At 38.1% G+C, this 16,404-nt stretch overlaps 1 protein-coding gene across 1 annotated transcript in view; it reads right to left on the reverse strand.

Moving 5' to 3' along the window:
• Positions 1-16,404, reverse strand: part of nbas (NBAS subunit of NRZ tethering complex) — a 185,490-nt gene that overhangs the window by 99,536 nt on the left and 69,550 nt on the right. The window contains exons 34-41 of the mRNA XM_007552995.2: positions 16,047-16,160; positions 14,426-14,583; positions 13,090-13,173; positions 11,712-11,861; positions 11,196-11,309; positions 9,923-10,046; positions 6,331-6,407; positions 5,548-5,685 (exon numbers count right to left, since the gene is read on the reverse strand). Coding sequence (XP_007553057.1) covers positions 5,548-5,685; positions 6,331-6,407; positions 9,923-10,046; positions 11,196-11,309; positions 11,712-11,861; positions 13,090-13,173; positions 14,426-14,583; positions 16,047-16,160 — 959 coding nt within the window. The remainder of the gene's footprint in view (positions 1-5,547; positions 5,686-6,330; positions 6,408-9,922; positions 10,047-11,195; positions 11,310-11,711; positions 11,862-13,089; positions 13,174-14,425; positions 14,584-16,046; positions 16,161-16,404) is intronic.

Genomic DNA, 16,404 nt, shown 5'->3' on the forward strand with positions numbered 1-16,404 from the left:
TACAGAGAGGTTCTTGACCGTGAAACATATCTAACAGTCCATACAAAGACAGAGCCAGGGAAAATCGACAAAGCTTTCTCAAAATTTCTCAGCGTGACCAGGTCATTGACAGACTAAATTAAATTCAGCCAACTGTGTTAGAAGCAGTACATTACGGTCTTACTGACACTGATGCTTTCTGGATAGCTTGGAAATGTATCAACAGAACATTTTTCCTGTGCTTAGCAAGTTTTTGGAGTTAACGGATTTGCAAAAGTTTTACTCCCTTGTAAATTCTTCCATATTTTTGTCAAGTTACAATGACAAATTTCAATATATTGCAATACAGTATGGTGCAAGTTCATATTCAGCTGTTTTATTTTAATTAATTTTTACCTCGAAGTACCATCCGGTGCAAACAATCACCTTCAAAAACTCAAAATTTGTAAACAGAGTTTGCCTGTGTGCAATTTTATCAAAGTATAAATCCATCTGGCCTGTGAAGGCATAAGATTATTATTAACAGTATTATGAAGATGAAGGAACACAGCAGACATGTCAAGAAGAAGGTTTCGGGCATATTGACAGGAGGATTATGTTACAAGATAAGATCCCAAGCTCTATGCATCTGACAGCTTAATTCAATCCATCATCTGAAAGTAGAAAAATGGCACAATGGAAATCCTTCCGATCGACAACATGCACGTCCTCCTAAACTTGCAGCCCATGAGGGGCAGAGAGCATTTGTCAAAGAAGCCAAGAACTCTAGAGTAGCTGCAAAGATTCATAGTTCATGTGGGAGGATCTGTTGATAAGACAACTACTGACCATGCCCTCAGAGATATGGCTTTTATTGAAAGTACGATAAAACAGCTGTAAACCAGAAATGGCTTGTGCCTTTTTGAAGAGGAAATCAAAAGTTGTACTTTTTAGAATTAATCCGGATGACAAAGTGTGGAGAAACAGTAACAATGTGGAGACATCAACCCAACAGTGAAACATGGCTGTGGCAGCGTGATGATGTGAGCTGGCTGTTCTCCAGCAGAAAAAGGGAACTAGCTAAAGTCAAAAGGTAGAACAAACACAAGGCAAAATCTAATTAAGAACCTGTGACAAGGCTTGAGGATTGATGTTCACATATGTCCTTCCAGTTTGACTGAGTTTGTGCAATGTTACAAAAATGAATAAGAGTTTAAAAAAAATGTGTCTGTAGATGTACAAAGCTGGTTGAGACACGATCTCCAGGAAGAGGGTTACAATTGCAGTGAAAAGTGTGAATGACTGATTTTCTTAATTCTGAAATGATAGTGGTGCAGGATATTGATGTTCACTAAAAATGAGAAAGCATTTTGCTATAGCATTTATCATAAATATGCATGCACGTTAAGTCTCTATTGTGTTGTTACTGCATGTAAAGTGGATTCTCTGTAATCGCATGTAGCTACTATACACAATTTAAAACTGAAAATTCATCTTAAATGAGTGCATTCTTCACTCTAGCTTTCAATATTCTTTCTTTTCTGGGGGCTTCAGTTTGAAAATCACTTTAATATATCAGCAGAATGCTATGAAAACATGCTGCTCAATGAAGCTTTAAAAACACACCTCGAGTAAATCCGCAGAGGCTCTCTATTTCTATTTGCAAATAGATGATTTCAGTAGCTTGAGTGTTTGGTGTCTTATTGACTGGGTATGAAATTATGCGATAGACACTGGAGAATTGAAAAGGCACAGGAGTCATTCACACAGTGTTACTGCTCCTCAACAAGAGAGTGGGAAACACTCAGAGACAGCTTGACACACCGCAACACACAAAAACAGACATCCATCAGTCGCTGTCTCAGGAAAACAGATCTTAGACTGAAATCAACACCAAAATGTTAGCCTGCAGGAAAAGCTTAGACACTACAAACATCCAAAAGCATGCACACAGATGTTTCATGGCCATCCATGTATCAGAAAACATTTGGGTACGCGACACATTTTCTCTTCTGCTAACCCAATTTGCAATGCAAAGCAGAGAGTGCATAAAACATAGATACACCCTGCCATACTTATCTGAAATTAAATATCACAGAATGTAAAATGCATGACACTTTAAAGATAACAGAAAGCAAGAGAGCATCTGAGAAGAACAGTACAATGTGTAAGGCATGTACTGCTTAGATGGTATTGTGAAGAGAGGACTAAGACTGACAAGTCATGCAGGATGGTAGGGGACAAAAAAAGTTACTGAACAAAGAAGTGAAGAAGTGCTCAATACAAAAATGCAACATAATCAAAAAGAGGCACCATGAAAACTATTGACAATTTTTCAAGCTTAAAGGTGTCTGCCCAATGCTTGTTTAATAGGACACTGTTCTGTGTTTTTACTGGCTGGATGCACTGAATCAATTATCATTTTTGTTTTGCATTAGTGGTTCCCTGTGTTAGCCTCCATTTTTTACATCAACAAAAGAGCTGCATCCCTTCCATTCCTTCTACCTTCAAATTATTTTTTTCTTTTAATAAAAGCAACCAGCCACATTGTTTTATTTCTTTTTTTTTTTGTTTGTTTGTTTTTGTTTTTCATAAATGTGTCCAGGGCAGAAAACTGGATGTTCTCCAGGATGTTTTCACAAACATATACTTGAGATATTTTCTTTGTTTTGCTTTTTATGATGGTGAGATAGGGTCAAAGAAAATATATAGCTATGTGGTACTAAAATCAGAAACTGTTTACAGTAACATTTAGAAGAAAGAAGCGTGGGATGTACAAGGAAACACACCAGCTTTTTCCTTGTTACAAACATTTTTGTGTCAAAAGAACTTTTGTGATATCTAGGTAGAAAAATTCCTTAATAAGCCCCAAAGCAACAAGAACAAGAAAAAATGCTCGTTTCTTTACAGACTTATGATTTTTTTTTTTTTTTTGTCACACTTAAATGTTTGGGATCAAACTAATTTTAATAGCAGATAAAACAAAGAAAATATATTTTGGAATGACATTAGTGCTACAGGAAGCAACTACTGATTCGACGTCAATACCTTCAGTCTGTAACAATATTGTTTTCATATCTAACACCTAATTTAACAAAAACATGGTCACACTAATAAATTCGTACACATTGAGTCTTTAATTACACAAGTACATCAGGTATAATGTCGCTATTACATCTAAAGTTAACTCTGGTAGAGTTAACTTTGCCAGAGTTAACTCTGGCAGATTTATTTTAGATGCAATCTTTTAATTAAAGCAACATCTCTTCTGACTGGAATATATATTATACCCCTTTTTTGACTAGTTCAACCATCAGAAAGAATGAGTACATGGTGCTAAAAATGAGAGTGATGGGAAGAAGTTCTTTAAACCACTAAAGCCTGCAGCTCATCACCAATGATATGTCAGAGAAATATCAGTGGAAACATGGAAAAACCTGTTCAGTAATCAAAGAAAATGTGACAAAAAGTTTTTTAAATAAATACAAAAGATTTCTGACATGCCATTCTTAAATACAATGTGAATGATATAGCTAATCTTTTAGCATTATTTTATTATCTTTTCAGAGATTATCATATTGTATATCATTTCATATCATATGCAGTGCTTGGTTGAAAAACAACAATGATTAATAAAAATTTGCCACAGATATGAATAAGTGTAGGACTAACTGCAATCCATTTAATAGTTCTTATGCAGTTACAATGTTTTAAAGCATTTTTCAGACAAGGTAATACCTAGTGCAGAGAACACATACTTGTGAGGCACAAAAACAGCACAAAACTGGGTGAAAACGCTGAAACAGAGTTGCCGTAACCTCATCAATAACAGTTGAGGGACAGCAAGATCTCAAACAAAATGAGAACAAGCACTCAAGCTTGTTCACACCAAAGCAACAAAAAAGGAAGCGGATGGCAAACAAAACGGAAGGAAAGAGATAAAATTTGAAAGTGCAGCTACTACAGAGAAGGGAAAAGGAGAAAGGCTGTATATATATTTTAAGTTAATGGGCTTGAACTTTACTTGAGGCAGGAGTTTGAGGAGTGATTACTGCCATTAAGACGCGGGAAAGACTGTGTGCATCAAAGTGAAAGTGTGTGTGCAGCACTGGCTGCCAGTGTCTTTGTGTGGGTAGGGATGTGCAAGTGTACATTTCTGTGCACAGTGCTGACCTTGAATGTCAACTGGGACACACTTATCCACTTTTTCTGCTGGCCTCTTTCCTTCTTCTCTCTATTTTCTCTGTCTTTTATTTCTACATTTTACCTCCCTCTTCCTACCTGAACTAAAACCCATGAGAGCCACAGACCACTCAAGAAAAAGGTCAGAGCCATTTCTTCCTTTATTCTGTGCCAATCAACCCCTAACAACTCAAGTGCTACTCTTCTGTCCTCGCCTTTCCTCGTCTGTCGTATTTGTATCTCAGTCAGTCTTGACTTATTCAAGTTTCATCTTAAAGATAATGTCTAACAATCAAAGAAATTTATCTTTTTTTTTCCTGAATTTCCCAATTAAAATAAAACTATTTTGTCCCAACAATAACAAACAAAACAAATTTAGAAAAAAATCTAAATAAAACGGAAATTAGTGGATGACACGCTTTTACAGGCAGAACCAAGAGGCTCCAGTTTAGTGCTATGTTCCTATTTTAGGAGAAAGCGTTCTGACGTCATAGCCGTCCTTCATCACACTACATACCGACATAGCTAAAAGTACATGACACTGGTTTAAAAGGACCTTTCCTGGGCATACTTTGAAGCACAACAAGAGAAATTCACATGCTTGTTTAAGATAAGCCTTATTTGGGCAACATTAGCTGTGATTTAGTTGACAGCTAACTTAGTTGTCCCTGTAACCATCAAATCATCCCTCTTGTTATTCATCCATCTGTGTTTTTAGTTATCCATCCACTTCTTCCACTGGCTTTTCAGTCATCCATCGATTGGTCCATGGATGCATCTGGATGTATGGATGGACCATTCATCCAACCATTCACTCCATCTATCAGTCTATGTATTTATTCATCTAGTCATCGATGCATCCAACTACCCATCTGATCCCACTAGGTTTTCATCCCCGAGCCACATATCCATCCATTTGTCCATCCACCCGTCTCTCTGCCAGCCATCACAACCATCCATTCTCTCATTTGTACATGCGTTTGTTTTTTCAGCCATCCATCAAGTCAGCACACCTGCTATTAATCCATCAATTCATTTGTTAATCGATTTTTCTCTTTAGTTATTCAGTCATCCATTCATTGATCATTTATCCACCCATCTAGCTATACAGTCACCACCCATCCATCTCTCTAGCCATCAGTCATAGATCCATCCTTTTTCCAAGCTCCATATTTTAAGCCAGGGCTCTCCACCACTATGTTTGCAAAATCAAAATGAACTTTAGTGTTTATACTTTAAAAGGACCAAGTGTTTTAGAACTACGGCATTTTGACAAGAAAGGAACCCTCATTAAAACATTAAGACGATGTAAGACTTTTTTCACTTTGATACAGCTACTGGCATTAAATGATTAACATACCAACATCTTTTATCACCGTTCGTTGAACATCGTCTGAACATGCAAACCTGATAGAGAGTGTGGTTTTTGTCCTTGAAGCAGGGCACGAGGCGGGAGTAGATCTGCAGGGAGTAGTAGTAAGCAGCCAGCTGGAGTGACAGAGCAGAGTGGCACTGCTTCTCAAAACACTTGTTGGCATCCAACACCTGCATGTATTAGAGACTATATGTTAGAAGGAAAAAACTGTCAAAACATTTGGTATTTTTACCAGCCTCACTGTAAAATGTATAGAAAAATTATCAAATTTAGTCCCATAATCTGATTCCCACTTTTAAAATACCTCACACATGACAGTACCACTGAACTCTCTTCCAAACAAGTTTTTCATCTTTTAGAAGCAGCTATAGCTAAATCAAATTGAGCCAAATTGCATTAAAACTTGTGGCCTCTATATCTGCAAAGCTGGTAAAGATACACTTGGGCCACAATGAGGGAAATTACATATGTACAACACTGGTAACAGGCTTTAATGTAAAATAAAAACCTTCAAAAATCATGTATTTTTCAGCAGTATGCTACATCATGTTGGTATATTTCAACAAAAAGTGCTGAAGTTTGTGGATGTAATGCAACAAAACCACAAAAAAAAAAAAATCAAGAGTATAAAACACTTGCAAGCCACAAACATGCACCATGTCTCTGTATTTCATGTTAGTTTTTATTGATTAAGATCTGTTTGTTACTTTGGATGCACTTTATGGGTAACACAGAAATGTTAAAAGTACAAATGCACTGAAAGAGAAAAGCATGTCCATTGCCACTAGGTAATGTGTGTGACCGTGTGCGCATACCTGAGGCAGGGCCAGTAAGTAGGACAGAGCCAGCATCATGTCTCTGGGAAATGCATCATTGGCCAGCTGCAGCAAAACTGAATAGAATGGAGGGATGAAAGGAAAGAAGGAGAAGAAAAGACTTTAAATGAACCGCTAACTTAGCCCTTCAAAAAAAAAAGAAAAAAAAAAAAGGGGGGAAGGCTTGTAGTGCAAATATGAAACATCCTTAACATTTTGGTCAAATTTTGGATTCTCTCCTCTCTCCTTCTGAACTGCCCTACTTCCCCTAAAACGTAGCTGATTGTGCTAATTATGCACTTGAAATAACTGGCAATGAATTTTTACATCACTGCGGAAAATTTGACCAACTCATTTTTGCAAGGTTGTAATTCAGCCACACTGGAAGGTTGCCAGGCTGGAATGGCCTGTCATTCCACTGTATCACTATTGGATTTAACCATTAATGGCTTCAACACATCACACTAAGGACACTTCATTCGACTTTTGGGATGGTGCTCATTTTCTCGAATGCCGTCTTTGTTTTAGACCAGATATGAGGGGATGAATGCTTTCTAAAAATTTTAGAAGATATGAAATTGAAGCAAATACACATTACATAGTTGGGTAATCTATTGTCTTCTTTCTAATAATTTGAAACTTTAAAACATGAAGAAAAACAAACAAAAAAACAAAAGGAATCCGTAAAGGGTAAAGGGTCCTTTTATGATGCATATGTTCAAATTTTTTATAATTAAATCAGATTTTATAAGGGTTAGGGTTTAAAATCTTTACAGAATTAGGTTGATCAGAAGTCTTTTTTTGGTCAAAAGGTTACTGCACCGAACCCTCAATAAGACAATTCAAATACTGACTGATTGCATTCATTAGGATCTCAACAAAACCGGTGCTCAATTAGAAGTGAAACACTTAAATGTACATAACGGTACAAACGAGTCCTGGCAAATGGGATTTATCAGCTCTACAAAGTCAAAATGAAAACAAAGACTGACTCGTTTTTTGTGCACTGCCTGGCTAAAAGACAAAGACGAAATCAGAAAGTAAACAAACACATCACACACACTTTTCAGGTTTACCACTGCAGATGAACCCAACCCACTCTGAGCACACAAATACACTTAATTAATCACTCACTAACTGAATCGCACCAACACACAGAAAACGGTGGGAGTGAGCAGAGGGAAGCAGACAAAATCACTTTGTAGTCCACAAAGAAGAAGAGGCCTGTGCTCGTGATAAGAGCAGCAGACTAACTGGAACAGACAGAAGAAAGCAGAGCATGGACACTGGCTGAGAGACAGGTTTAGGGGTAAAGGAAGACACATGCTCTGAAGAACAAAATGCACACCACTGTGCACCCATACAGAAGCATCCAATGGCTGATATGTTCAGCTGAAACTTCTCTGTGTGTGAGCAGGGGTGGAGGAAGTTTAAAGAGCCATAACAGCTCTCTTAGGAAGTGAGCCCACCTCCACCCTTAACTCTTTTTTTTCTCTTCCCTCCTCTCCTACCCCCTGGGTTTCAATGAGCTACACCTCAGAATGAGCTGATTACACGCCTCTCTAAAGTTACAGATACCATCGGGACAGGAATTACCAGAGGGGTAAACACGTACACGCACTTAAACACACACACACTCTCCCAAAGTAGATAGCCCTGACTTTAAAGCAGGAGATATTTCTGCTTTAGAGCGAGATGAAGGGGGACACTGATAAAGAGACCTCATGGAGGAAAGCGGGCATACGACAAGGCTAGTTTGTTGCACACATCAATTTGGATTTCTACATCAGCTAAATGTGGCACATGGGTAGCAGGATGGCGGCACGTATTGCGGAAAAACAAGTGATTAGGGCCAGTCGGTGGCAGCACATAATGCTCAGAGTGTAGTTCAATGTAAACTGTGCATCTTTGTGTCTGTTCACGTTAAGCACTTGCGCTGGCACCTCAATGCCGCTGAGTCAATGTTCACCCTTGTCATCATTAATTACCTCCACCTTATCAGGGGTCAGGTGGAAAATCAGTGTATTTATTTTCTTAAAGGCCACATCCTAGTCTGCTTTTAAGGACAGCCGGCGCGGCGGACAGATACGCCAGTCATTAATCGAAGCTTGTTATCGGGGGACGACGGCGTCCGGAGTGGCTTTTCTCTTTCACAACACGTCGCGCTTCGCAAGCAACTCCGAAGGGAAGGTGACTTTTAGGGAGGCAGATACGCATATGAATGGCAGAGGCAACCATAAGAGAGCCTTAGTTTGGTTACGGGGAAGTTTGTGTGTGCGCAAGGTAGATATGTGGATGCATACCAATGCACCGATGCTCTTTGGCCAGAGATGGCTATGCGCACACACACACACATGTTTGCTCTCTACTTTTGTTGTTGCATTGATTTTGTTGAGCAGCTGTGATCCATCATACGGCGTGGCCTTGATGTTTTGACATGATGCTATCTCCCTGGTACCACTGCAGTGATCCGTCATTAATTACCGTTGCCGTGGGACGCGTGAGGATACATTAATTAGCAGAACGAGGCTATTCTTCCCATGTTATTCCCAGCTCCGATACACATGGGCTCTGTGGCCAAGACGGATGAGGTGAGGGAGGGCAGGGTGTGAGGAAAAGGGGTTGACAACACTGTACTCTTGGCAAATGACACCGCTTCAGTTGTGAGACAAAGCACTGAGAAATGGTCCAAGTTAAACAATACTGCCTCAGTTTACCCACAAGCTACAAATCTTCTTCTCAAAACCAGAGATTCTGCAAATGTCACAAAGTTGCGCTTAGGATCTATTTAGGACCAATGTGATTTAAATTTAAGCTCATCAAGATTCATGAAAAGTACCTTAAGCTATAGCTGAGCCAAGAGTTATTCATACCTCTTGGGTATAGAGATTCAAAGTATTCTTAACTGTGAGTGGAAAGAAATATAGATGGATGTGTGTCAAAATATGGCACTCAAAGAACCGTAAATTTGCAAACTGAGAGTTCAGAGACGGAAAAAAAAAATCTCTGAAAACTTCAAAAACAAAAATAAAAGGAAGGACAGTCAAAGTCTGAAGTAGGCTGTTCATACTCTAAAATCCTCTAATGAGGCTGAGTTATAACAAAAGATGATTAAGAGGCCAGAAAGTCCTACAGGGCAATTTTTAAGACTTGGTGTCAGTTATCGGCAACAACTGAATAATTACTTTGAATGATGGTGTTTCCACAACCCGGGGGCAAATGCTTTCCACAAAGGGCTATGTTGGCTTTAGCAGCTTTTTTCAACTTAAATTATGAGAAAATCTGAGTAAACAGGACAAAGTTATCTTCAAAATCTCCTTGCCATTACACAATTCAAAGTTGAATGTCGTCTTAATTAGATAAAGAAAGCATAAATATGCACATATAAAAATATAAAGATCTTTAAATTCAGAATGAAGAACTGCTGGGCAGGATAAACAAGAATGATGTCACTAATCAGATACAGACATTCTAGACTAAGGAAGAAATTACATGAAAATGGAAAGAGTTAATGGTCAAACAAGTTTATCACAACAAAATCAGCAGTTTCACCTTTTTTTATCTCCGTCACTAAGTGTTCCTTCATGCTTACCTTCTGTCGCAGGAAACAAGGTTTTTCCTTCTGTTTTAGCCTCAGCTAACTTCCCCGTCCTCAGCAAAACCTCAGCAAAGTTTTCCTGCGGCATTTCTTTGTAGGATGAGTAAACATCTTGACTCTAAGAGACAGAAGAGGAGAGAGTGATGAAGTACTTAGGGTTATAGCAAGTACATTCTTGCAGATGGGTAGACTAGAAAATAAGATAAAAAAAATAGAGAGATGTGATTAAGATGACTGAGCATCTTCATTCACATGGAGTTAAGACAGATGAGAGATGGAAGTAGACAAATGAATGTTGGAGCCAAACAAAGATTTCCAACCAAGAGGCCTTATGATATCTTTATAGGATTGCTGTGTGGCAAGTTGTTTCTCAAGTGTCTCAGTTGTGAACAATGAAGTTCCTCCTCCCACTTGCCTCAGAGCCACTGCTTCGACACTGAACGTTTCCCCGTCTGTCTTTAACACTCCATTCATCTTTCTGTCTCGGTGCATTTGTCTCTTTCTCCTTCAATCAGCCTCTTCCTCATCTCTTTTATCCTCCAATGCAACTTGTATGTAAAAAAAAAAAAAAAAATGACCCTATTGATCAGGCACAGAGAGATGGATGCAGGGAGCAATTATTGTTAGATGGATGATGGAAGATGGATCAACGGTGGAGATGAAGTGAAAGAAGGGATTTGGAGAGGCCTATTAAAGTGTCATGAGAGGAGATGTATCGGCCTTTGCTGTTTCGCCTTATGTCCACTCCTTTACATATCCATATGATTTGTGTCTTGAGAGTAAAAAGCACAGAGATGACCCAAGGCGACTGTTTTCTAAGTATAAATGTCAATCTATTCTTTTTTTTTTTACTTTTTACTCCGGCACTTTTCTGCTACATAAATCCTTATTTCAACATTCTGTTCTTATGGATTTTCTCCCACTCACTTTTCCTCTTCTGGTTAATATATGCAGTGTATTTCAGCTTTTTTATTTTCAAGTCATCTTGGATTTTGCTGACTAACATAATACCCATCTTAAAAAAATGCTGCTTCCCTGATGTTAGTGCTTCTAAAGTGCTTTTGGCATTATAATTACTTAGACTGAAATCAATATTCATTTTGTCTTGACACAGTTTTGTGAAGGAATGTATAAGTCATGAGGAGAGGGAAAAATCAAATTAAACACCCTCAGTTAGGAGTCTACTCAGGCCTTTTTTTACAATTTAAGAAGACGGCCCGCAGCAGAAAATAATGGTCCATGGCAAATACAGGTCCAAGCCACTCACCGGGTCTACATAGGGATCCTCAATGAGCTCCTGATAAAAGGCACTGCAGCCCTGGTGCTCCAGGTTGGAGTTTTCATCCACCCCTTCCTGGTTGGTGGCTCCAGATCCACGACCCTGAGGAGCCATCAAAACATGATTAAACTTTTACCACATGCCCACAGCACAGTCATCTCGCTCTGTCAAAGCTCATATCCTTGCATATTCTCTTTCTTAAGAAACCAGTGGCCATGTGGGGACCATACTCCCCCAGCCACCCAGAAAGATGGCATCGTGCTCCACCTGGGTGACCACCTATCAGCCCACTAACCACAAGATGATAAAATATTTAGGAGCTTCACTTAATTATGCAACAGATGGACTTTGGTTTTTGGTGTTTTTAATGAACATAGAATAAGTGGGAGAGAGGAGAGAAACCTCAGGAATCAAATAACTCTCCATGTTCCTCACACCGATGGTGTTTCTTTACCTCCAAACTGTTCATGATACAGGCCCATTAGGTTAGTAATGTGTGTGTACCTGCAGTGGACGGAGGTAATTAAGTGACTCCTTCACCCAACGGTGGTCGCTGACTGCTGTCAGCACTGCCTTGGTTGTCAGTCCAGTGGTGGTCAACACTTCCATGGTCTTTGCTGTAGTCCTATGAAGGAGGTCTCTAGATGTGCCAGCCTGCAGCCAAGAAGCGACAAGAGAAACCAAAGATGTTTCAAAGATTTAACAGTGTAATGAATGCAATGTGAAGGACTTAAGTAAGAATGACCCTGCATGAGAGAACAAGATTTTTTTTTTTTTTTTTTTTTTTTTTTTTTACATAATGTTACTGATTGCAACAACACCTAAAATCACAGCAGGTTGAGATTTTAGTCACATGTTGTTAAGATGGGAGGTGGAATTAAGTGAAAAACTGAAAGAAAAATGGCATAAAAATAGAAATGTCCCAGGCCAAACTGATTAATAGACAGAATATATCTGACAACATAAAGTCAGATAAAACATTTCAAAATCAACACATGTCCAGTTCCTGAATGTCATGACCTTTAACAGGCTATTTATTCTCCAACACTGTCTGACACGGTTGAATTAAACAACCTGAAATTCCTCCACAACGATGTAAAAGACATATTGCCACTTATTGCAAAAACACTTACAGCCTGTCAATGTCATCTTCACATGTGGTCAGGTTGTTTTGGAAATGGAAATTTTCAGCATTATTGAAAAGTAAAGCTCTACTCTGAACTATCCTGAATGTAAAATAACGCAACAAAGACACCTCTTTAAAAGAAGATGTTGTTCTTTTCAAATTGAATGGTGTTTGTAACTATGCAGCCAAATTGTATGTCAGGTTTCGCATTTCCATGTCATGCCCACATGTTCTCAAAACCCCACTTACACTGCAAGTGGGCTGGATCCAAATTATTTTGCATCCTTCCTCCATATTTAATTTGGCAAGGGATTGCGAGTCAAGGAATTGAAAAACAAGAGAAAACAAATACATACAGACACAGATGTAATAACGCAAACAGACATCTAGAGGTCTTAAATATACACAAGTGAGATCTGGTGGCATTAATATAACAATAAAATGACAACAGGCAGCTTCAGATGAGCTCCCACACACACAAAAAGCAGTTCAAGTCATGAAACATTAACACCCACTCCCTGCATCATAAAGCAGGGAGTGATGAAGAGAAGAAGAAAGGGCATAAATTAACCAAGGGAACTGAGCAGACCTTAGCATTAAGTTTACAAGTCATCAAATATGGAGCAGTAGGGAAACACATAAACAGAACCAAAGGTTTAAGGTATAGCCTGCCTGGGTATACTCAGGCAACCAGCTTAGACAAGGATCATATAATCACGTAAGGCAAAGCACATTAAATGAATAAAAGACACAAACCTTGAGATAGTCGGCCTTAGCTACTTCCTGTCCACTCTCTGTATTGGCAGGCTTCATTTGATAATTAACAGCCTGGTACAACAACTGCAGGACAAACAAGTAACAGAAGTCAATTATTGAAGAAACGTGAAGTTAACGTTACACGGTTTTATTGTCTTTGTATATATATGATAACATTCTGGTTGTCATCTCAATTTCTGAGTTGCAGTGAGGAAAAGGAGTATCATAAAAAAGAAATGTTAGAATTCTTTTTTTTGCGGAAAAAAAATAAAATGTCTAACGTGTTCCTTGATTCCCGTCTTTGGAAAGACATGTGCTGCACTTGTTAAAGGAGGATAAATTATGATCAACTAGACAAATGCCGTATTAATGTGTTCACGTAGGTTCGGGAGTAGGGCCACACCATAACCACACTTTTCATTAGAGTCAGCTCTCCTGTTCAGCACACAGCTTAATCCTTTGTCCATTATATCGTACAGCCTTCGCTCCTATATCACTCATCTGTGAAATACGTGTGAAAAAAGAGAAAATGCAATATCTATGTGAACCAGACACACGTTTCAGGAGGAAAAGTGTTTTTCTAAAATTGCTCCTTCTGAATGTAAATGCATGCAATTGTTCATCAGAAGTCAAACTATTAGTAAAAGTGAAGAGGAGAAACACTGGATCTGATTTGCATATGCAGAAACATCTGCCAAGCTTTGAACAAGATCCTATGGACAGCTGACACACTGACTAACGTCTGGCTGGATGAAAGGAGCACAGAGAAAGAAAACATAGGCATCATCTGTCAAATATAGTCAAGTCAACGTGACAATATGAGAATATATGGCTGCCGATGTAACTGGGTCACTGCTGTGCAACGTTGTGACTGTTGGCTGAAGTAACAGGAGAAGTTTTGAAGTGTACAGATCTGTACTTTCAGCTTCAGCAATGAAAGACTTTCTTGGGAGTGTGAAGGCTGTTGAACGGCCCAGACAGGTGTCTATCCTGAAGCTAACCGAGCATGCACTTTTCCTTACAAACCTAAAAATAGAATCAGGACAAACAATTCAGAAAGGCAGTTGTAAAAAAAAAAAAAACTTTTGAAAGGAAAAAATTTCAAAGATGAAACACCTTTATGGTTATGGGGTATGTTACATTTATTTTTTTAACAAGACGGGTATTTAAGTACTGCAATATAAAATCAATAAGGAAAATTAGTATTTTGTTTTTTTGCAATGCTTTTTTACAGGTATGGTAAGAGCTGTGGAATAAACTCAAAAGACTCATTTTGTGCATCCTGAATAGCAATTGATTCTAGTTTTTACTTGGAAAAAGGCCGTATTGTCCAAACCTGAGTCTGCAAGTCACTGGAGGCAGCAAGGAGGGCGTGGATGTTGTCTGGGGGACAGTGCGTCAAAGCAAAGGCTAACAATTCTTGTCGCGCCTCCAGGTCTCTGTAACCCTCACTCTGACCGAGCAAACTGCACACCTCCCAAGCAGGACTGTAAGCTGAGAAAACACAAGAGGGAAAAGAGGACGAGAGCCACAGTTAAGAAAAAATGAGTAAGGTAAGACGGTGGCTATATTATAGTTTCATTCAAATTTTGATTAACTTTTTATGATGTAACGCAAATTCAGCATTAAGTATATAAATTAATCTCTGACAATAGGGGGAAAAAAAAAATTACCCAGCTATACAAACCATCAATTGGACAGAAATACTTATTTAAGTCTAAAACTAATCTCACCTGGATGAAAATCAACTGAAAGATAGTATGTATGTCTGTTACTCACTAAAGCTTCTTACGAGAACTATGTCAAGGTAAAGTGTTGCTGTTTGAATGACAACTATACAAACACTCTGCTTTCAAACACACACTTAGCGTGTGATTGGTTTTCATCATCTCTTTTCCCGTTGGTCAGAAGGATAAGAAGACTCGGTTTTTCTAATTAATCTATGCCTCGGTAAATGATGGTTTTCACTGCTACTAAGAATTGACATTCTCTGTGAACCAAACAGATTATCATTTGGTCAAACTAATACTTGGTTCTTTTTGTCTTGTTTGTCTTTTCCCCCTCCTGAGCATAAAAATAAATCAAGCAACTTTTAATTTTATTGCCAGTGAAAAATGACTTGTCCCTGCAAGAAAAAATATCTCAATTTCTTTTTCTATTTATATATTTCTTCTTTTATTCCTTATGTCGGTTTTGGTCCTCCGTACCATTCACACTTGAGATTTCTTTAAAAAAAAAAAAAAACAGCTTGGAGGTACAGGTATAATTTTCTGTGTTAATTTTAAAAATATATATTTTTATTCATTTACTTCAAATGGCTAAGCACTTAAACAATAAAATATACTGGTGATAAAGACAGAAACAGTAAGAAGAAGTAACATATTATTTGGTCACTTAGCCATTAATTAACAATTGGTATAAAATAAAACAACACAGAAAATCAAAAAAATGAGGTAGTAAATGTTATGTAAGCGTGAGGGGCAAAGAGCTGGATAAAGATGTAAAGACAACTAAATCCTCTGTTTTTTGTTTTTAAAGAAAAAAAAAACATTTTTTTTCAAAATTTGCATCACAAAATAACCCAGAGTTGAACTAGCTCCCATTTTAAAACTATTCATGTGGCTCAGTGAGATTCCTGTGAGCTTTAAACCACAGCTCAATGATTTCTGTTTTTGCAAATTCCAAGAGGAAATTTGCTTCCTTTACTCTTGCAAACCATTACATCATTTGCCATATTTATAGATAATTCATCCTTCTCACAATAAATTATACCTATAAAAACCTCAATTGATTTGACTGAATGTTTATAAAGAGCTCTCTTTGAGATATTTTTTGCAAACTAAACAGACTGAAATCACTTTGAAAGTAATGTTTAATGAATAATCCTCTTGCACAGAGAAAACATTTTTTTCCCCCTTAACTACGCACACTGGCTCACAGTTCTTTTAACTACACACCTGCACCCATGAGGTCCTGACAGTGGATGTAAGAGGCTTTAAAGTCCAGACATTTGAGGGCTTGCTCCGCCAGCAAGGTCAGCACTTGGCCTTTTCGCCTCTTGTCGTCATCTCCTGAACACATCAAAGGAAAAGTTTTTGCTTGAGACATGCAACACATAGGGAGGATTTCAAATGTTCTTAAAACTTATTGACATTTTGTCTGATTAAAAAGTTTGTGAGCTTCAATTTTCAGGACTTGACTCAAAAAGGTTATAAACTTCATTTACCGTTAACCCTAGATTTAGATTTAATAAGAAATTAGGAGGAAAAAAAATTCTACATTTCCTGTCTTATCCACGATTGTGTTTGAAATAGA

This window comes from Poecilia formosa, unplaced genomic scaffold, assembly GCF_000485575.1.
Source record: "Poecilia formosa unplaced genomic scaffold, Poecilia_formosa-5.1.2 Scaffold53, whole genome shotgun sequence".
Classification (NCBI taxonomy): domain Eukaryota; kingdom Metazoa; phylum Chordata; class Actinopteri; order Cyprinodontiformes; family Poeciliidae; genus Poecilia; species Poecilia formosa.